General features: G+C 45.7%; 1 protein-coding gene across 13 annotated transcripts in view; it reads left to right on the top strand.

Moving 5' to 3' along the window:
• The window catches only part of KIZ (kizuna centrosomal protein), an 88012-nt gene that overhangs the window by 63511 nt on the left and 1178 nt on the right, over positions 1-23323 (top strand). For 12 of the 13 annotated variants that reach the window (XM_015099666.4, XM_015099668.4, XM_015099667.4 and 9 more), the window contains 3 exons: positions 727-786; positions 11748-11852; positions 13726-13822. In XM_015099666.4, the coding sequence (XP_014955152.2) occupies positions 727-786; positions 11748-11852; positions 13726-13822 (262 nt within the window). Of the gene's footprint in view, positions 1-726; positions 787-11747; positions 11853-13725; positions 13823-17346; positions 22572-23323 lie in introns of those variants that run through there. The other variant, XM_042229633.2, reaches the window with a different exon arrangement.

A 23323-nucleotide genomic window follows, 5' to 3' on the forward strand; every position in this document is an offset into this window, starting at 1 on the left:
CACCTTCCACTTCAGGAAAACACCTGAAGTCTGAGAAGAATGGGAAACATAATTGTAGGTCTTCAGTTCTGCTGATTTTCCAATGAAATTAGTTTTTATAAAGCTATGAATTATAAACAGAATTAACAGCTGACAGTAGGTACTTTTTTGATCATCCCACAAAGATGGAGATGATTCCATTAAGATGAATTCCATGAAGTACTGTGAAGTTTTTTATATCACTTAATAGAATTTACTCATAATTAATATTCTTTTAAATTATAATACAGCCTTATAAAAATCTAAACAAATAATTAAGAATCAATGAATTTATGACCCCCCCCCAAGTTTTATTACCAATTTTTAGCCTCTAGAAATGGTGATTATTTTAGTGTTACTGGTAAGATGTGCCAGGAAACCACTGTCAGCTGTCCGGGACGTGAGCTGCCCGGGATGAGGTCAGAAGTCCATGTGCTAGACCTGAGGCCCACATATGTTAAGCAAGCCCCACCCAAATATGATCGATGTCAGGCTAAACTGTTTTTATGAAAGCAGAGTAGAGACGCCTTAGCTTTTGAATAGGATTTCTTCTAGGTACAGTGTATTTCAGATAAGAAACAAACTAACCAAAAAGAGAAGGTAAGGAGCAGTGCAGTTGAAAGGAATGGCAACTAAAAAACCAAACAAAGGCCAGTCCATCAGTATAACCTTGAAATACATTGTTATTATCACTTGTTCCATTTTTAGAAGATAAGAGCAGAGAAGAGAGCACAGAAGAAAGCGTGGCAGCGAGGATGCCCATCACAGGTAAGTTCACGGCTGCCTGAGGACCTGGAATTCTACTTTCTTCTGTAACCAGAACAGTTTAGGTTAGTGTTTGTGGACTCCGCCAAGAGCAGGCAGATTCAGTACCATGTGCTAGAGCAGGAGCTCCAACCTGAGAGTGTGGTGAGCTTAGGTTAACACAAACGGAGGTGGAAAATACTCAGGTCTGCTGAGTCCTTCAGAATTGTTGCACATTTATACTTGCGAGCGTCCCACCCCCATGAGCCTTTCAGTGCCTGCCTCTGTATAAAGGCCAGTCCCCATGGGGACACCAGTCATTATATGGCCAACTACAGATGTGTCTGATTTCCTCTATTCTTTCCTGTAATAATTGACTATATCATTATTTTTTTTAAAAAAGCAGGAAAAAAAGTGCCAGACAGGAAGCTGCTTGTGTCTCAGTTACAAAGCCCATCTGATCAATTACAAATTTTAGCAGTAAGATTTCGTTAGGATCTGTTAAGATTTCTGCACATGTATTCGGCTTATTTAGATGAAATCTGAATGTCATTACTTTTTTTAGTTTTAGAATATCAACAGCAGCAATTAGTATTCTGATCAGAATTCTGTTTGTCATACATCTAAATTTACTAGTACCTTATTTTGTAAAGTGGTGTGCTACTTCATTATAAATTCAAAGGTCTGACTTTAAATATTTATACAAGTAAATACACCATTGCACCGAGGTACTGAGGCATGCATCTGCATATGAGTTAGTTTTGTTGTTTATCAGCAAAGAGAACAGTTTTTTTTTTTATGGCAGTACGATTCATGGCCTGATGATGAATTCTGAACCCATGTGTCTGCAATGAACTCCAATTTTGAAAAAGGAGTTTATAGTGGAGCAATTATTGTATATGTTCTGCATCAGATAATATTTCACTCCAAAATACAGAGGTTTTCTTTTCCTTGAAATGTGTTCCCAGTGGTATGTTTATTGGATTTTTATTCTTCATTTTAAGAAAACTCTGATAGAGTTCCCTGTTTGTTTTTTTATTAGTAGAATTAATAAAAGTGTAGATGTTCCCAAACTACAGACATCCAGAAGGTCAGTATCTGCCTTTGAGTGCAGGATATCTAACGACCTCTGAATTTGCTTCAGTTCGAATCACAAGTTCCTGTTGGGGAACCAGGAAGTCCCCTTGTCTCCTGTCGATCCCTGTCTGCTCAGCACTCTTTGCAGACGCCCCTTGTGGTGAGTCGGTATCCCCACATTAGGTGGGGGGATCACAGGTGTGATTTCCCCAGAGGACTCTTTAACTGAGGGCGAGCTGGCATGCAACATACCGCGTCAGGTGCGCAGCGTGATGAGTCACTGTGCGTAGACACTGCAGGATGTTGGGCAGAGTCAGCCTCACTAGTGTCCTTCACCACATGCAGTTACAGGTTTTCTTTCTTTTACTAGAACTTTTAAGGTTTCCTCTCAGCAGTGTTTAGGTACAGTCCTGAGGGGTTAACTATAGTCACCTCACTGTGCATTCGATCCCCGGGACTTACTGATTTTATAACCAGAAGTCTGCGCCCTTTCACCCCATCACCCGTGTCACTCACCCCCACCCCTGGAACTTCCAGTGTGTCCTCTGTATATCTCAGAATTTCCTAATAAGAGAGGAGATAGTTAAGTATCAGTGTTTCAAATCTTTCGTCTCTTCATGCAAGAAGAGGTGTGATGTGCCTCAAAGTAGGTTATTTGCCATGAAGATTTTTTTTAATTAAATTATAATTCCAACAATCTGTCATTGATCTGTCAGTAGTTGGCAGCTAAAAAAAAAAAAAAAAAAAATGCTTTGTGCCTATTATAGGCCAAAGAAGTAGATATAAAATAACCTGGAAAATGTGAAAAAGCTGTCTGAAGCATCTTCTTAGTGGGGACCTTGTGGTTCTGCCCCAGCAACCACACCCCCCTCCTCGGCACCTCCCCTCACATGCCTGCCGGAGGCCTTGGGCGCCTCAGCTCTGCTCTGCTGTGGTTGTATCTATCGTTACAGCTACTTTGATCTCTGAGTTCTTGATCTTGATCTCTTCATTAATGTTTGTGTCTTGCATGATTATTTGGAGATTTGGCCTTTGGTAAAGTAAGGCATTGGAAGGACTGATACTGAAGCTAAAGCTCCAGTACTTTGGCCACCTGATGCAAAGAGCCGACTCACTGAAAAAGACCCTAGTGCTTGGAAAGATTGAAGGCAAAAGGAGAAGGGGCTGACAGTGGTTGAGATGGTTAGATGACATCACCAGCACAATGGACATGAACTTGGGCAAACTTCAGGAGATAGTGAGGGACAGGGAGGCCTGGTGTGCTGCAGTCCATGGAGTCACAAAGAGTCAGACTGAGCAGCAACAAAGTAAGGCAGGTGTATGAATTAAGACAGAAACCTCCCCTTTTGTAATAGTTCTGTTGAGGCTTCCCCATCTGTACAGGCTGCAGTCCTTCTAGAATATTCCAAAGAAAAGGAACATTTTCAAGGCTGCCCTCGGAGGGTTAAGAAAATGTGATAGTCTTTGGCATCAGCCATTGCTGTCAGCCAGCTCTTTACTTCCTGCTCTGTTTCTTCACCCACTGAGCCTCTGACCTGGGAAAGCAGACCTCTTGCCCAGCCAGATGAGATGTGAGGTGAGGTCAGGAGCGTGAAGGCGCTAAGCCTGTACTGGACACGCAGCCCACGTCAGCTGTGGTTTACATCGATGATCTTTGTGTGCATCTTATGTTGGTCTTCCGCACCGGCCCCACTGGCCGGCCATAGCATTTTCATCCCTGTGCCTCTAGTTAAAAGGAACCTCACACGTGAAACCCAGAGGTGAGAAGTGGGAGGGCTGGGGCAGTGCCACAGAGGGAGTAACCCTGAGATGGTCCCAGAGGGACGCCGGGCACCTCCGGCCTGGGAGCCTGACAGCAGCTCGCTTTCCTAGAGATATGGTAGCTACTTGCGACCACCCAGCCCTGCGCTGCCACGGGTCCTCATGGACAGCATCTCCCACTGAATCCATTTCTGCCAGAAGTTTCCACATCAGAAGGCAAATGAAGATTTGAATCCAAAGGACATTACCTCATCAGAAAGGAATCTTGAAGAGAACTTCACGGACTTTGGGAACTTCTCATATTCATGAAGAAACCCTCCAAGAAGAGGCCCAAATGGCAGCTGCAAGGGCTCCCGGTGACCTCTCTGGCGAGGTCCCCATGTCCCCGTATGGTGTGTGGTGGGTGCCTCGTGGTGGGGGCCAGGGAGCTCCCCTGGGGAGCTAGGAGCTGGTGCAGAGCTGCACCCAGAGAACACAGACCCTCGGCTGCTCTCACAGCACAGGCACCTGCTGAGGACTTGGAAGAGACATCCATCCGTGAACCACAAGCAAGAGTGAACCTTTGATCTGTTTGCTAACACAGTCCACCCTTTCATTAGTCTAGTTGTTCACCTTAAAGATTCTACGTCGAAATCAAAGGTTAAGGGGATTATCTATGAGTGTGTGGGTTTGTGTATACAAGAATAGTATATAATCTGCATATATGTCACACCTCTACTTCAGCTGAATCCAGGGATGGCCAGAGACAGCCAGAGACTGGGTCCTCACCCTCCTAAGCCTCCAACATCTCTAACCGTCATAGCAACCCTGCAGGAACACAGACAGTTCTCCAGATGGCCCAGCAAACTTGGAAAGATTGAGAGCCCTTTTCAGGGCCATATAGCTAGAGTGTCAGGTCTTGAATCACACTCAAACTTCAGTATTTAAGCCCAAAAGTCCTTCCATCCCACCAGCCAGCCTCTCTTGTTGTATAAGAGAGGCACCTGCCTCAGGGCATCTGGATCAGTTAAATACCAGCTTGTACCTTAACAAAAGATGAGCCCTGAAAGGATGCTCTTGAGAGCAATGAAGAAGAAAGCCTGGAGAGGTGGGCAACTTGTGAGGATTTCTGAGTGCAGACAGTCCCGGGGTGGCCCTTGTAAAGTGGGGTGAGCCTGTACCCCTAGGTGAGCCTGAGACCACAAGAGGTACAGGACCATCAGGTCAGTATCTCCCTGGGGCACTTAGGCCAGGATTGAAGCCATGTTTGTCTGGATTAAGAAAGTCTTCCTCTGAACTACTCACACCCCCAAAGGGAAGTTTCCCCCATTGGTAATTTTATTGGTATTTATACTCAATTTACCTTGAGAATTTGGTGACTTTTAATGTAGTAAATGATGCAGCTTATGCTAAGTGTCAGAGAAAACAGAGCCCCTGACACAATATCTGGGACACAGTGGACACTCATTTTGTCAAACAAATGAAAATGAGAGTGTAAAGGAATTCCCTTAAGCGCTTGTTGATTCAGGCCATCACACCGTCTCTTTCCATCAGTCACTCCACCAGTACTTTTCCCACCCACGTGCCCATCCTGGCAAAACTCATCTCCTTAAGCTCCATGTGAAAAGGGCTCTCAGCTTTTATCTCAAGAGGATTAAGCCTCTAAGAATGTCCATTCAGCCTCTCATTCTTTTGACACCAATTCTCTTGGTCAAGCTGTGTTGAAAGTGGTTGCCTGACTGTGCCATTTCTCACTGATATTCTTTGGCAAGCTGAAATATTCCAGGTCAGACTGTGGTCCATCCCTTTAGAAGCTCTGTGGGAGGTCAGCCTAGGTTTGAAGGGTGCTGTCAGACTCTGGGCAGGGCTTCCCCAAACATTGCTTGAGCTTTACCACAGAGTGGGAGAAGGCTGGGAATGGACGATGGCCACATCGTCACAGGAAACTGGATCTCTCCTGGGAGAGAAAACTGCAGTGATGACAGGACTGCGAGGGCGAATGGCAAAGCGCTTGCACTCCGGAGTCTCTGAGTCTGCACCGCGCCTGCTCTGTTCTGGAGATGCCCAGTCAGGTCCGGGTGCCGCGCCCGGGGCGGCCAGGAAAGCAGTCTGCTGCTGGGTTGGCCCTGGCCCTGCCCAGGGGGCCCCGTGTCTGTGGTAGGAATCAGGCTCCCATGGCTTCACCCTGGGACCTGCTGCTCGTGAAAGCAGAGAACTCCTCACTCCGGATGCTGCATGCTGGCAGCACCCGTTTACTGTGGCTGTGGAGGAATGGAGGGCACCTTCCAGGAGAGCTCCTAAGTGGATATGTTCCCAAGAATGAACTCAGAAGTGCCTGAGAAATTCTGCTCAGAGGCTGCCCAGCAGAATCCCACATGGCCCTTTAAAACCGACCCATGCACCAGCCACATCCTGAACTGGGTACCCCAGGACCTCCAGGTGTGAGCCCAGGCGTCAGTCTGTGTATGTAACACACCAGGCAACTCCCTAAGCCTGAGAATCATGGAGCAGGGAGCCTCAGAGCTGAACCCTCCTTGTAGGTTATCCTGTGAACCACACTTCTTTCATGCAAGAGACCCCAGTGGAAAGAGGGGGAGGTCAGGCTCTAGATGCTTCGATGCAGTCAGGGCTCAGGGAGGGTGTGACTTTCCAAAGGCTCCTGTGACAAAGCATCACAGACTGAGAACCACAGACCTGTTTGCTCTCACAGCTGTGGGTGCTAGAAGTCCAAAATCAAAGTGGCAGCAGTGCCCTGTGAAGGCACCGGGAGCATCCTTCCAGGCCTGCTACAGCCTCAGGTCTGTGGTAGCATAACCCCAGTCTCTGCCTCCAGCCTCATGTCACCACCGTCTCTGTGTCTGGGCTTCTGTGTCCTCTTCTAGCAGGATAGCAGTCAGCAGAGTCAGTGCCCAGAGTGAATCCAGGATGAGTTCATCTTGAGATACTTTACCAAGTGCATCTGCACAGATGCTGTTCACAGAGCAGGTCCTATTCTGAGGTACTGGGTGGACATGAATTTGGGAGAAGCACTATTCAACCTGGCAGAGGAGGGGAGGGATTTCATCCTAGTTTACGTTGTCACCTCTGGTTTATCTCCTACGTGATTGCTCCTGGCCCAACTCGAAATGATGATAATGCTGATATTATAATATCATGGTATTATGATAATAAAGAGTCTTCATTCTGACTCTTCTCATCTTATAAATCACTGAGTGCAAATGACTAAAAATATTGTTTTTAAGGACTATTAATTATGCCAGTAAGATATAACTTCCTGATCAAAATGACTCAAAAGTTAAATATTCCATGACCTTAAGAGTTGAAAATTCACCTCCCGTGACTGAGCAGTGTTACATGGCTGGCACTGTGATTATATGAATTATCGTGTGAAATAGCATCAGCAAAACGGTTTCAGTTCGGTTTTTAAACATTCACTAAAGGTCAGTTACCAGCCTGGCACTTATTTTCAGGTGTAACCATTGAATTGTCCCATAGAAATTCAGGATGTGATAGAAACACCTCTTTTCTGAAGCATCTCCAGGCAACTGGTTGAAAGGAGGAGCTTTTCCCTTCTCTGAGCATCAGCCATCTCGTGCGAGAACAGAGAAGAACCTCGGGTTGAGAGGTGCCCTGGCTCAGGACTGCTGGTGGCGTGGCAGTCTACATATGACAAGTTGTTTTGGTTATGGAGCCAACCTGTGTACCTTACATTCACATAGACAGGTGGTGGTTTGTTGTTGTTTTTTTTTAAATCTCTAAATATAGGTGAGTTTTCTGTATTTTCAGAATTGTGAAAGCACCCTTATCCTAATATTTTCTTGTTTTAATTTGAGATTACTGGACAAGTGATTTCTGGGTTTTCAGTAATAATGTTTACCTTTAGAATTAATTTTAGCATTCCATCCCACAATTTTTATCTTATTTAGCAAAAACAGCTGGGTTTGCTGCATCTAGCGCAATGTGAAGGAAAAGTTGGCCTGGATGCAGAAACACACGAAAAGCAACAGCACTGGGAAACCCAGAGACATAAAATATTTTTTGAATTTAAGTTTAGAATTTCTGCATGCTTCCTGCAGGAATCGCAATTATGCTCCCTGGCTCAGCGATGCCTGGTTCTTTCTCAGTTCAAGGTCGCTTTTCTCGCTGCGCTAATAGCATTGTTCACATCTCCTTTTGTTATTCCCTCTCTGGACCCAGCTCTTTCTTCACCAGGGATTTCCTCGAAAGCCAGGATGACCCTATGCCTTGGAGACACCCCTCAGAGGCTGGGGGACCAAGTGTTTATCTGGCTCTTGTAATGGGTTGTTAAAAGCACTTGTTCATCAGATATTTTCCTTTTCTTTTTATTTGTAGATTTAAAAGTATTTTAGCAGGTGTACATTTGCATATAAAAGAGAATGAAAGATAAGAAGTTGGGGCTTTTTCTCTCTTCCTCAGCACCATCTCTCTCCTGCCTCCCTTTATTTAGCACATTTTCATTTTCTTTCTTGGTTCCCATTTTCTGGACACAAAATGAATATCAAAAAGAAAAAAGAAAACAATCTCAGGGATCCTTCACCACTTTGCAAGAAGATAGATGATTGGGTTCAGCCAGCTTGTGTGACCAAGTAGGGAAGAATAATATTTATCTCGTCGTGTCATCAGCCTGGAATTGATAGCCAGGGATAGATATTAACTCCCTGGGCCCCTTGCCTTATTTTGTATTTTAAACTGCAATATTTTCTACTTTTGAAACTCCCCATCTCAGCACAACTCTGAGTATGTGAGAGAAGCCTGACTGAGCGATTCGGAGCTGCAAGCTTGTGCATGCGTGTGTGCTATTTCTGTGTGCATCCGAGCATCATTGTGTTCTTAGAAATAGTTGTTTTATCTAACTGTTTGCACTACTCAGTATTTTTTGAGAGTTTGATATTACTGACAGGAAGGAGTATCTCTCTGGAGTTGGGAGTCACAGGCTACAAAGTGACTCCCTAAGGGGCCACCCAGTCCTCAAATTTGTAGACTTACAAATTTGTAAATGTAGTGGTGAAGACTCAGGTCTCAGGTCTTTGCACCTTAAAAAGGTACAAAGGACCCTCGTCCTGACCTTATTCATAACAGGCCAGCTGGAACCTCCAGCTTTGTTCCCTTCCCTGCGTCTGCTCACTCATTTATTTAATAACTGAATATGCATGGCTGCAGTGTGCAGCCTTCAACTGATTGATTCTTCACTGCCTTCTTCCAGAAAAACCTTGACTTGGATTGCCACAAATTCAAGTCTGTAGCTTTGCCTTATGATGTTGAAATCCTGGCCAAGTCTTCTAGGCTCTTCCAGAAGAGGGTCTGGATTGTTTGAGCACCCCTAGCAAAAATTGTCCTCTTGCGTCCAAGGATTCTGAAATATGGTTTGTTTGATACGGATAGCTCCTTCGACATCCCCAGGGGACTGCTGCGGCCTCCCTGCTGCTGGGTCCTTCAGTGGGAAAAGCTGGCCCTGACATCCAGCTTGTGTCCCATGGCTGAGGTTTGTCTCTAGGGGTGCTTGTGCCTCATTCAGTGAACACAAGAAACTTTCTCCCTGCCCTCTGGTTTCAGAGTTGCAGGTATGTTCTGAGTGGCCTGGGCAGTATTTTAATTTTCTTAGGGCAGAAATCTGGCAAGACTAGGCCCATTTTCTCACCTGGCAGCTGTTGGCTGTGGCCACAAGACAGCTGTCCGCCCCCCCCAAGACAGGACGCAAGCCCCCTCTTGTCCCCTTGCTGCCCCACAGCCACAGGACCCAACCTCCCTCCCCTGTTGTCTGGCCAGAGTCACATGTGTGGTCCTGCCTGGCCCCTGCGAATCTGCACATATACCCTGCCCCATCCTCGCTGTCTGCGGCAGAACCTGTGATCCGGGTGCTGAAACTCCTCTGCCCTTATTTCTACAGGCTGCATAGCCTTCAGCCTCTCCTGGTCATTTTTTTGTAAACCAACCCTTGATCCTGTTTTTCCTTTCTGGGTCATCTCTCAGTGCTTGGTCTGCTGTTTTGTGCTGCTCTTCTGACTAAAGAGTGAGGGGAGAAGGACTGGCGTCCTGAGCTCTGCTCCAGCCCCTCCTGCTGCTTTGGGGGCGCTGGTCCTGCTTCAGTTAGTGTCTGCTCCTCCAGTGAGTGCAGCTAATCCTTTCACGTTTAAACTTACCTCTGCCCTGAAACCATTAACCGAAGCTTTCACCAGAGGTAAGGGCAGGCGATGCCCCCAGAGGCCCTCAGCTAGCTTTGCCAACCCCATATTACTCAGGTCTGGGCCTCCACATCCCAGATAAAAACTGTCCCAGGGGCCACCGGTGTCTCTGCTTGGAGAAGGACCCCAGGAGATCTAAGGATCAAATGCCAGTGAGGAGCTGGGTTAGGAAGGAGGCAGGCTCAGGCTGAATGGGTGGGAGACGTTAGCTTTCTCCCTCCAAACCGCTGCATGTGGACAGCGGACACAGCTCAGGGAGAGATTCTGGAGTCCTCCACGTAGGACAGGCAGCAAGCACCCGAGGGAGGTGTGGGGTGTGTGACCGTGGCCCCTGATTTCTAGGCACTAGGATGGTCCCTGGACCGAGGCAGCTCACTGCCCAGCCCTCCCTCCCAGGCTCAGATGAGCGAGGAGATCCATTCCGTCTCATATTCGGACAGAATGCTTAATCCCCACCCCACCTGCCAGCCTGAAATCACCTCACAACGAGTAACGTGAAGTTTTGCACAGAAATTCTCTCTGGAAAATAAATAACGTGTTCCTGATTTCTGAGAAACCTAAGAGCAGGCTCACTGGAGTGAAATGATTCCCTTCAGATGGTAGACAGACGAGCCCAACTTCCAGCTCCAGCCACCAGGGGCCTTTGTTCACCCAGAGGCTGCTGTCTTCTCTTTCTTCCTTTTTCTTTCTTTCTCTTTAAAAAAAATTCTTTCCATCTTTGCTCTCTTTTCCTTGCCCAAATAAGTTTAAATGAATGCAGAAATAGCACATGGTCATTAAAGTCTGGACTTGTATCATAAAAGCTGGAAAACTTTTTGGTTGATCTTCATAACAGCATGTTCATCTTGTTTACAGTGATTCTTTACCTGTTCAGAATTAAGACACCCCACCTTTGACTTCGTTAACACCTTACCCGCGCCCGATGTTGCCTTACAGGGACTCTGAAGTGACAAGAATGTTAGAATCAATCAGAGTATTATGATGTGCTCCTGTCCAAGTCGCCCTGGGACAATGGGCCAGGCCACTTCTACACACACACACACACTACACACACACACAACTGGGACAATGGGCCAGGCCACTTCTACACACACACACACACACACAACACACATACACACTACACACACACACACACAAACACACACACATACTTACTTTCCCCTCCTGCATGTGCCGCATCTGGTGTTTCCCTTTAGTAAAGTTTTCAGAATACTAGTTCCAGTGTGCACTGATTTAACAACCCAGCAATGTTTTTATTTTTTAAAAAGTTTCCTTAGAATTTATTATTTTCAAAATAAAATCCCTGATCTGTACTTTTTAAAATTAGATAACATTTACTACTCCAAAATAGGATGTTCATTTTAAATGCTTATTTTTTATCTCGAGTGATTCTGAGTAGGTAAGTTATGTTTTTTCTCCTTTTGGTAGTTTTTAACCAGTAACAAGGGCCTCGTGGTTCAGTTCTTAAACTGATCCAGTAGGAGCAGGAATGCAGCCAGTGGCCAACCCCGTAGTTTGTGGCCCTGTGGGGAGCATGGCCTCGGGGCCGTTTTGCAGTGTCACTGCTGAAACTCTAAGTCTCCTTTCTCCACTTCACCCCCGATGCCTTGAGACCTGAGGCAGCGGGAAAGCCTGCATCACTCAGGTCCTTCACGGGACCTCTCTGTAGTGTGCTTTTCCCAGCAGGCTTCCCCACTTAGAGAAGGACCAAAGGGTCTGTGGGTTGTATCCTGTTTGTCTGTATTTTGTTGACTGTGCTTTTGGTGCTGTATCCAAGAAATCACTGCCAAATCCTGGAGCTCTTCTCCTACCTATTCTTCTCAGAGCTGAATAGTTTTAGGTCTTACATTCAAGTCTTGAATCCTTTCTGAGTTGATTTCTGTGTGTGATGTAAGGTAAGGGTCCAACTTCATTCTCGTGCCTGTGGGTATCCTGTTATCTGCACCTTTTTCTCACCTGTAGAAACGAAAGCCTACCAGAGGCTGAAACAGTCTGCTCTCCAGGGCAGCGCACACCAGGCCGGAGATGGATTCCAAGAGGCCACAGCCCCCACATCACAGCCGCCAGGTGAGCAGAGCGACACTGGGAGCCCCCAGCCACCGCCCGGGCTTGTGCAGGGAGGAGTGTGCCCTCTCTGGAGTCTGCTTTGTAACAGGCTGTCACCACCTTAGGATGAGCCAGGGCTCCGTCCTTAACAGCAGGCGTTTGGAAGCAGCTTCCTTCCAGGATGTGTGCTGCCAGCAGCCTATGGACCCTTGGAGTCTGCCTGGCATGTCATGACAGTGCCATCAGAGACACCCCGAACTCCCTCTCTTCTTCTCACACCTTCCAGTTTGTTAACCAGCGGTGGGGTGTGTCATCCGGGCTGTCTCCCTTGTCTGAATGTTGGGGGATTTGAGCTCCTTTAAGTAAAAAGACTGAATCCCAATAAAAGCTCAGTTTTTAAGCTTAAATATAGTTCCTTCAATCCAGGATTTTTGTTTTAATTGTAGTCTTCCTTAGTTTTCTTGAAGGGAAAGACTACCCACTCCAGTATCCTGGCCTGGAGAATTCCATGGACTGTACAGTCCATGGGATCCCAGAAAGTCGGACACAACTGAGCGACTTTTTCTTTCACTTAATTTTCTTACATGTTGTTATTGTATTTTTATTATTTTTCAGTGGTTTCTACTTTATTACATTTTATTTTTTAATATAAGTCACTTCAGCTCCTATTGTGAAGGTAATGGATTAATAACAGAAGGAAGTGTACTTTAACGACTTTCTAATTTTTTGGTGTAGGGGCGGGTACGTGCTGCATGGCTCATGGGATCTTAGGTCCCCGACCAGGGATCAGACCCAGGCCCTTGGTAGTGAAAGCACTGGGTCCTAACCACTGAACTGTCAGGGAATTCCCTCTAATTTTCATATAAACCAGCACGCTGGAACTTCACCTGTAAGAATGATTTCTTAGCACCACATAATTCCCAGTCCATGTTCAAATTTCCCGGTTGTCCCAAGGATGTCTTTATCAAACAGACATTTTGGGGGGATTGTCAGACACGGTCCCAGGCAATGCTAGGCATACGCGCCGATCTCAGAGCCACCCCAGATTGAATCGTGGACATGTCACGTGTTGGTCAGTGCACCTGTCTCTAAGAGAAGCCACTTTGTTCTCGTGTCTGAAAAGACCCGGTTCATTTAAGCAGGTGCAGACCGTCTAGGGGCTGAACATGGACACTTTGTTAAGAGAACCGCTTTGCCTCAGAAGTTATGAGCAGACACACAGGTTACAGGTTAGGAAAACAGCACACGCCTTTTGAGGAGGTGCTCATGCACCCTGTAGCCATGATCTTAGGTGACTGCCAGACTCAGACTGGTAGCAGAAGCATCCAAGGCTGAGGGCACCCAGGAGGCAGAGGTCAGGGATCACCCTGGCCAGCTCCAGGGAAAGGGCTGGGCAGTATGTGTTCCCCATCAGCCTTTTCAGGCTAGTTAAGGAGTGGCCTCAGTGGTTCTCAGTGAAGGTTTATTCTCCTCTAGTGAAGGGTCTGGCAGAAGGGCTTAAAGGTGGGTGGGCAGGCACTGTCATCTAGAATACCAGTTAAGGCACGAGACTGGTTCCCAGCTATCGCTGTCTCAGTGATCTGTCGCTGCCCAAGTGTTACAACAACACAAATCGTCCAGAGGTTAGGGCCGCCGTGGAGACTCTGCTCGCGTGTGCCTTGTGGCCATTTCAAATGGTGCTGTTGGAGTGACTTCACTTTCTACTCACTCTTTGTCAGTATCACAGGAAACCACCTGCGATAGCAGGTTATCAGAGGAACTCCTTCCCTGTCATTCCCCGCCTTGCCTCCTGTGAACAGCTCTTTCCCTGTTGACGTTTGTTTAACAGGTTAGGGCTTCTTCGTCCCCCGCGGCGGCCACGCTCACTCTCCACGTTTGTGCTTGCTCCTCTCAGGTTTGAAAACCAGCAGTGGGACATTCAAGACAAAGACAACTCACAAAATCGCTTCGGAAGCGAGTTTTTCATCCAACGAAGGGAGTCCTTTGTCAAGGTAAAGTCGTGGAGCCTTTCTGAATCGTGCCAGCAAGACGAGAAATGTCACTCCGCCCAGGGTGAAACTCTTGCTGCACATGATTTTGTTGGGTGACTTGATGGAACGTTATGGTTTGGGTTTTGTTTATCTGAAGTGACAGTTGAAACTTTAGTCTACCTTTGAAAATATTTGCCCCAGAGCCAAGTATTGTTTTGCAGCTGTTGTTTCCTTGGTTTAAGACTCCATTGACACCTCAGTGAACCACAAATTAGCGTCTACAGCTGCTCGCAGTAGGGCTGCTTAGAAACCACACAATGGAGGGTGTCGGGAGAGGGCAGAGAGAGAACGCAGGGCCTTAAAAGAAATAAAGTGGCCTGTTTCTTCTTTCAGAGACAGCGGGTATATATACAAGCAATTGCTGGATATTTGTTTTTGTATTCCTCTTTTTTTTTTAACCAAGTATTTGGGCTGGACTGTTACTGCCTTTTCTCATATTTTCTTGCTTATTTTCAAACGTGAAAATTTATCTTTTTACATTTTTTAAAATGTAGTTTAAAACTGTAAGTTTTTGGAGCAGTGGTAAGCGGTTGTTGTGTGCTAGATTTGTAATCACCTAAAATACTGATTGTGCAATGGCGTTGAGTCACTGAGGAAAAGTTTATGGGTGGGAGTAGAAGCAGTTGTCTGATGACATACCTACCTTTTTGCTTTGAGCTAAATATCGTTTAAAACAACACACAATTGCCTTTGCAACATTTCCCCTTAAAAGATGTCCTATAGATGATTACGTCACATTTGAAACAATTACTTGCCCTAGTGAAATTTTAAAACAGAAACTTTACATTTCTGATGTTCCATAAGATTAACTTGTTTAGAAATGTAGTATTCGTACAGTGAAAAAAAAAATTCATTTTCATTTATGTTTTGAAAACTCTACAGTATTTTTTAGGACCTGGAATATATTTAAATGAGGTTGATTTTCTGAAATTAAGTTCTTGATTTTAGAAACTTGATATGTTCAATTTTAGGGAATCACTCTTAATTTTTAAAAACTATTATTTTTAATACCTGCATTTTTATCTATGTTTCTGAAGGAAGTGAGAGATAATGAATTATAGATAAGAAGAGTTTTAAAGTATATTTTTATGATTTTACTGTAAATTCAAGTTCTAGGTCTCCTGAAAGGAATTTTAAAAGATAATAAATTCTACAGGCAGTTTTTAAGGATTAATGTCACCATTTGGCTTAGTAATACATCCCTTTAGTTTTTAAAGATTGTTAGAAGTGTTTGTTTTAGAGGTCCTAAGAAAAAACAATTCTTCTTAAATTTTTCTTATATATTCCCCACTTTGGGCAATGTTTCAACACATTCAGAAAGCAGTCAGATTCTGTAGAACATTTTCTCAGTCTGATCATTTGACATTTCATAGCTCGCATCAGTATTTCATTATAAAATCAAACTTCTTTTCCCTTCAGTTTGAAGCAGGGGCCTTTTGTTATTACTGTCATTTCTGTATGAAATTTATTTCCTAAGTTACAAGTAACCACATCATCCCCTTTAAGGAGGAAAAAACAAAAAAGAGCCCTTCAAGGAACGCCTGGTTCTCCACACTTGATACTAATCCAGTGATGAAAGTTCTGGACTTGAAGTGTGTTGGTTTGGCTCACTGTTGGTCACAGTTGGTTTCTTGTGCTGGGTTTGGTGTTCATATGCCTCCCCAGGCTCGCTCTTTGTGCCTGGACTCACTGAAATTTCTTAGAGGCTTACATTTAAGGACCCCACTTACTGCAGTCATTCCTCGTGCTTTATTGCTTTTACAAGTGGTCTCGAAACCCAGTACTCGAGAATAAACATAACAGCGCAGTGCTGCTGTAGCACTTTTAAAAATTCTTCTTTGCTCTATTTTGTCAGTGAGCTGATGAGCAACCTCAAAAAAAAAAAAAAAAAGACCCTGCTGGACCTTTAAAAAAAAAATGGCTTCCTCTGATGTCCTAGAGACAATAATTATGATGTGCTAGTTAAGCCCAAACTACAGCTGAGGGATTTTACTTTAAAGCAGCGGCTTGGGCGCAAAAATGCATTTATAGCTCTTTGTCTGCACCTCATTATGTGTGGGCCTGATTCATTAAGTAATTGGTTTGCAGTTGTTTACATGAGTATTAAGGCCTTCCTTTCAGCCGCCTTTGAGAGATACATTGTGCAAATGTTGCCTGTGATGAATGCAGAATGAGGGCCAGAGGGTCCGTCCTATTGGCTAAACAGTGCGCTCTGTTGAAAAGCCAGAGAAAGGGATTGGGCGCTGCTTTGCATAGCAATGACTTTCTTAATAAGCGTTACAGATTAATACACACCAGCTATAAAAGATGCAAAGAGATACTCTTAGCACATTTATCCCTGCTCATTTCATTGTGATGGTGGTGGGGTCCCTGTGCTTTCATATTCCGTTTTCCCGAGCCACGGCTTCAGTGCCTGAGCGTAATAGAATCCGATGTTTATTGTATTATAAATCACGGGCAAGTAGGCAGATCGGCAACAGTTTATTATTAAAGATTCTTTCAGTGTAAATCTTTTCTCCCATTGTATTTGCCTGAGCAAAATCATTTTGTGGTTGAGTGGGGATGAAAGGCATAATGTACGAAGGAGTGAGTCCTAATAGGAAGCTGTTCTCCGAGTAAAGACCACTTGTCCCCTTTTGTTCAGGGGTGCATGCCGGAGCTTCCTCTCCTCCGCAAACATTGTCTCGCCCCACCTTCCCCAGGAAGCCGTTTCCACTCTCCCGGATCCATGTATTCAACTGAAGAGAGTATTTTAACCGCCTACCACGTTAACTGCAGTTTACTGCCTGGATCTAGATAACCTTTACCGAAAGAAAAGGAAGTGTGCTTGTAACATAATTGCCTAGGGAAAAGGTAGCAGAAGTCACCCGGCTGCCCCACCCTGGCAGGGCCCGCTGTGGGTGGTTTTCAGGGCCAGCCCTGCGGCCCCGGGAGCGGCCGGTGGAGGGCGCCAGGCAGCAGCCGTGCTCCAGTGGGACCATCCTGGCTCTGCTTGCCTGGCCCTAGGGCCACTTCCCCTGGAACGATCTGAAGATCACAAGGAACTCGTAGTCCAGAGAAACAAACACAAGGTTTTCCTGGATGGCCTTGAGGTTCTAGGGTAAAAGCCCCGCGTCTCTGCCTTAGCAAGTCTACATTCCCCTTAAATTCTACCAAAGTAGCAGCTTCCTAAAGATTCCACATGTTTCTCTTCATAAGCCCGCCTACTTTACCCCCACCCGCACTTCGCCTTGGCCTGAAAGAACAGTCTTTGCTTGATTGGCTGAAGGGAAGGAGTGAGGAAATTGACCCCTAAAAATGGCATCTCCTGCAGGGCCCCTGGTTGACCGTCAGGGGGCGCTCAGACTTTGTCTAATTAAAGCTCTCCGCCTTCAGTAGACCTCGAAAATTTAAAATCAAGGATTCACAGTGGTTTGTTGGCACGCTGATTGGGATTTTTTTTTTTCTTTGTTTCTGAATTGTCTTTTTGCCTTATATTTTTCCAGAAATATGTCCGGAGGAAAATTCTAGCTGAAGACGCTATGTGAGACATTTTAACACTGATTTTAGCCAGCAGTCAAGATCATTAGAAATTACAGAATTCAGAGTCTAGAGACCACGTCTTCTCATAAGTCAGTTATTCTTTGCTGGCTTTTGATCAGACCCTAGAACTGCAAGGACTCTTCCCACGGTGGTAGGGGGGGGGGCTTCCTCATCGTCCCCAGCACCAGAGACCAAATTCTTGGCAGGACCCTCGAAGTCTCACTGCTACACTTGATGGACGTGGCCTCAAAGCCACAGTAACTTAGGTATGTTTGTTAATGGGCTATACATACAATTTTCTTTCAAAAATATGATACTGACCATGAGGTTGAGAGTCAGTGTGTTACTAATATTAGAACCTCCCCAGCTCTGAGGAGCTCCTGGGGCCTGCTCCACCCTCACTCTGCCCACCCCGCCAAGCCTGGGCCTGCCTCCCGGGACCCTGTGCTCACCTGACAGCCCTGACACCCCTTCACGAGCACAGCGTGTCATGAGCCCTGGTGTGACTTGATAAAGAATCTCTTAGGAACCCGTAGAGCTTCCCTGGTGGCTCAGATGGTAAAGAATCTGCCTGCAATGTGGGAGACCCAGGTTCGATCCCTGGGTTGGGAAGATCCCCTGAGAAGGGAAAGTCTGCCCACTCCAGTGTTCTGACCTGGAGAATTCCATGGACTGTATAGCCCGTGGGGTCGCAAAGAGTCGGACGGGACTGAGTGACTTCCACTTTCATGTTAACTATGTAGACTATTTCTAGCACTATCATTACCTTTTGTTCATAGAACATGAACAGTCGATAACTGTCAATTACAGCTGTTTTCTCTAGTACCCATGTCAGCAGGATCACATCCTAGGTGCTCACAAGATGCTGTGCTTAGAATAAGACCTGCTATTTAAGACCCTGGCCAACCTTAACTTCTTACATGTAGCAGGGCTGAAAACAAAAGTGATTTTGATGAGAGTTGTCCCAATCGTGTGTCCTAATCCCTTATCAACAGCAAGGGAATGTATAAACAACATGGGAAACTGAGATGGCTTGATGGACAGACAGAGGGAAGACTTGCGATGAAGCCAGAGTGGTGGAATGTTGACAGGTGGGCACAGGGTGCTCCCTGTGCGGAGGGGGAGGTGCCACCCTTCCGGGACACAGTGCAGAGACGCTGTCCTGTTGGAATGCGACCAGTGGGGCGTGGCCATACCTTAATCCACTCAGCTGTCCTGGTGTCTGACCTGAAAGAGCTGTTTGGAAATAGGACCTCCAGTCGAATGGTGAACTTCTAGGGGAAAAAAAAAAGAACCCACAAACCCTGCCCTCTTGGACTGCAGGAGTCACCCACGAGGCTGGGGAGGGCAGACTCCCTGGTTTACTGCCTGGGCATGAGGCCCTGCTTCCTGAAGGCCTCAGTGGTCCCAGCCCTGGGCCTCTGTCTGGTTCTGGGTGCAGCCTGCAGGCTGAGAGAAGTTTTACATTTTTTAACAATTGAGAAAAATTCAGAGAGAAATAATGCTGCCTGACACTTGAAAGTTATATGAAATGCAAGTTTCGGCACCTCTATGTCAAGTTTGATCAGAACATAGCCACATCCACTAGTTCACACACTGCCCGTGGCTGTCTTTGTGCTGCAGCCAGAGTCAAGTAAGTAGTTGACGGAGACCACACACCTGTGCCATTTACCATCCATAGCTCACCTTTGCTGCCTCTGCCACACAGACCAGAGGTGTGACGTCCACACTGTTGGGGAAGTTCAGGCCGTCGGGGTCCACATGCGTTACATCTGATGGAACACAGGGACCTAGCCCATGGCCTGTAACCTGAACTCTTGTATTCTGATGCTTTGGGGAGTGTTTTTGGTTTGGGTTTTTCTCTTACGGTACCTTACAGTAATGGGTGCACAAGATGGCTCTGTCCGCACCCAGGAGATTCCTCACACCATCCCCACTGGCCTTGACTCTAAGTTAGCTGTGGCCCAGAGAAAGAAATGTGGACCCTGCAAATCACATGTAATAACCAACCTTGCGTTGCAGTGTCACGTCGACTTGCAGGGATGGCTTTCCAAAGGGAAAAACACCTGCCCCTAAGGGGTGAGACAGCGAAGGCAATGGCGCCCCACTCCAGTGCTCTTGCCTGGAAAGTCCCATGGACAGAGGAGCCTGGTGGGCTGCAGTCCATGGGGTCACAGAGAATCGGACATGACTGAAGCGACTAAGCAGCAGCAGCCACAGCAGCAAGGGGTGAGAATGGTGTTGGAAACACCCAGGAGCATCTTCCACCTTCCTTGGTGAACACGGATGTTTAGTTTTGAAACATGTTTCTGGGTAGACACTTGAACAACCTCATCTGAACTCACATAGAAATAGAAACATGCAGATTAAATAATCTAACATCAAATGTTGATCAAGTGCCTTTAGGCAGACACTAACAAAGGTCCGTCTAGTTAAGACTATGGTTTTTCCAGTGATCATGTATGAATGTGAGAGTTGGACTGTGAAGAAAGCTGAACACCGAAGAATTGATGCTTTTGAACTGTGGTGTTAGAGAAGACTCTTGAGAGTCCCATGGACTGCAAGGAGATTCAACCAGTCCATTCTAAAGGAGATCAGTACTGAGTGTTCTTTGGAAGGAATGATGCTAAAGCTGACACTGCAGTACTTTGGCCACCTCATGCGAAGAGTTGACTCATTGGAAAAGATTCTGATGCTGGGAGGGATTGGGGCAGAAGGAAAAGGGGATGACAGAGGATGAAATGGCTGGATGGCATCACCAACTCGATGGACGTGAGTTTGAGTGAGCTCCGGGAGTTGGTGATGGACAGGGAGGCCTGGCGTGCTGTGATTCATGGGGTCGCAAAGAGTTGGACACGACTGAGCGACTGAACTGACTAACTGAACTGTGATTATTGAGGCTCACCTGTTCCTTCTGCATGTATTGCTGAGCACCTGCTAAGGGCAGGACGCTGGGTACCCAGGGACCGAAACAGGTATAGTGGATGTTCTCATGGAGCTGACAGCCTAAGGGCAGTCACATGTCAGTGTGTAACAGAAATGGCTGTGAAAGAGCAAATTTGATGAAGACTTGGGGATGGAGGATGGGGTGGAGGGGATGGGGAGGCTATAGCAGGAAGCCCAATGAAGTCTAGGCATCAACCTTGGAGGCGCTGTTCAGGCTTCTTTTGCCAAAAGCAATGGGAAGGCATTGAAGAATTTCCATTTTCAGCAGGGAGGCAGAGTAATCAGAGTTGTGGTTCAAAAGCTCACTCTTACTGCCAAGTGGAAAGTGGGCTGGAGGGAACAAGGTGGATGTGGTGTCAGCAGTTAGGGGGCTGTTAAAAGGCAGGTAGAGATGCTACTTTGGCCTACCAAGTAGTAGCAGTGCCAGTGGATAGGGGACAAGTGAGGACTTGGGAAGTGCAGGGAGGTAAGCTTGGTAGGACCTAGTGACTGATTGGGTATGGGAGAGCAGAGGAGTTGCAAAGGGTGGGGAGGGAATTGAGGCTTGGGGTGCCATCAGCCAAGACAGGAAAAGGGCCCAGGTTTGGTGAAGAAGCATGAGTTTGGTTGTGGGTGGACATGCTGGCTGGCGTGCTGGCCATGAGATGCTTCGGAGGCAGCCAAGTTGAGACAGCCAGTGAGCTCTGGACATGCCTGTGGAGCTCAGAGCAGGGGCCAGGCGGTAAGGACCTGGTGTGTGCTTACCTGCCTCTGTGCCCTTGTCGTGCCCTTGTCTTGCCCTGGCCTGGAAATCCCTTCTAGCTGCCACAGTAGAGTCCAGGGTGCACCTTGCTTCCTTGGGATCTTGCAGCCACACCACCACTACCCCATCATCCATCTGTTCTCTCAGTCCTCCCTGTAGTGCTCCTGCCAGCCCCCTGCCAGCCAGGTGGCTCTAATTATTTGAATATCAACTGGAAAATTAGTTTCTCTCTGCACCTTTATAGCATTGTTGTATCTGCTGACCCCTGCCCCAGAGTGAGCCCCGTGTCCTCCTGAAGTGGGAGCTGGCTAAATAGTAGACACAACCCACAACAATATTTTTTTTTGGATCTGTCTTCTAAAGGAAATAAAAGCAAAAATAAATGGAACCTAAAAAAAAATTAATGGGACTTAATTAGACTTAAAAACTTTTGCACAGAAGAGGAAACCATTGACAAACTGAAAGACAGCCTACAGACTAGGTGGAAATATTTGCTAATGATATGACTGATAAGGGGTTAATATCGAAAATAAATAAAGAGCTCATACAACTAAATATATTTTTTAAAAAAAACAATTAAAAAATGGGCATAAGACCCAAATAGACATATTTTTTTCAGGGACATGGAGATGATCAACAAGAACAGAGAAAGATGCTTCAAATTGCTAATTGTTAGAGAAATACAGATCAAAACCACAAGGTCAGAATGGCCATCTTTATAAAAGACCACAAATAACAAATATTTGTGAGACTGTAGAGAAGAGGTAACACTTCATACATTGGTGGGAGTGTAAATTGGTGCAGCCACTGTAGAAAACAGTATGGAGGGAGGTTTCTCAAAAAAAAACTAAAAATAGAGCTATCATATAACCCAGCAATTCCACTCTTGGCTATATATCTGAAAGAAATGAAAATACTATTTGAAATGATATATGCACCCTGATGTTGCCAAGAGATGGAAGCAACCTAAGGGCCCACCAGCAGATGAGTGGATAAAGAAGATGTGGTCCAAATGTACAGTGAAACACTGCTCAGCCACAAAAAGGATGAAATTTTGTCATTTGCAACAATACCAGTGGACTTGAAGGATTTTACACTAAGAGAAGTAAGTCAAAGAAAGACAAATACTGTATGATATCCCTAATGTAGAATCTAAAAAAAAAAAAATAGCATAAGCCAGTGCATGTAATAAAAAAACAGGCTCATAGACACAGAGAACGCTGTCAAGGACCTACTGTAGAGCACAGGGAACTCTACTCGATGATCTGTTAATGACCTATATGGGAAAAGAGTCTAAAGAGTGCTTAGGAACTTCCCCGGTGGTCCAATAGGTGCTCTATGCTTCCAGTGCCAGGGGCCCAGGTTTAATCCCTGGCCAGGGAACTAGATCCCACATACCTCAACTAAGAGTCCATGTGCCGCAACAAGAACTCACGTACCACAACGAAGATTGAAGATCTCACGTGCTGCCAGCAAGACCCAGCACACACAAAAAATAAATATTTTTAAATAAATAAAAAGAGTGGAGGTATGTGTATAACTGATTCACTTTGCTATACAACAGAAACTAATACAATGTTCTAAATCAACTATTCTCTGATAAAAATATTTCAAGATACAATGAACAAACTAGTGGTTACCAGTAGGGTGGGCTAGGGGAGGGGATTGATAGGTACGGGTTTTATTGTACAACACAGGGAATATAGCCAACATTTTATAATAACTATAAATGGAATATCACCTTTCAAAATTGTGAATCACTGTGTTGTATACATGTAACATATAATACTATACATTAGCTATATCTCAAAACAAAGAAACAGGTACCAAGTGTAAAGGGAACATTTACAGATGTTGAGCCTAGAAAATTATGCCTTCATGGAGCTTCTTTTCTAGGAAAAAAAATGTAAATTATGGCAGCTGTAGCAGAAGGCAGATTTTCAAGTGCTAGGTTGGCCCAAAGGAACAGAGGTGAGTCCCCAGGGTTTCCGGAGTCGCTGCTGCACGGTGGTCCTCGTCCTATCTCAGCCCTCTTCCCAGCTAAAGGCCAAAATCTGCCCTCATGGAATAATCTCCAAATGTAAACTCGAGTGAACCCTTCAACAGAAACATGAGAAAAACATCGAATGTCAAGCCATACACAAGCAACTGTTTCTTTTTTAATATCCCCTTGACCATTTACTACAAACCTTAAAGAATTTAAGTGTAATTAAAAGCCTGGATGGTGCTCCCAGAGATGATTCTCACATGCA

The sequence above is a fragment of the Ovis aries genome, chromosome 13 (genome assembly GCF_016772045.2).
Source record: "Ovis aries strain OAR_USU_Benz2616 breed Rambouillet chromosome 13, ARS-UI_Ramb_v3.0, whole genome shotgun sequence".
Taxonomy (NCBI): domain Eukaryota; kingdom Metazoa; phylum Chordata; class Mammalia; order Artiodactyla; family Bovidae; genus Ovis; species Ovis aries.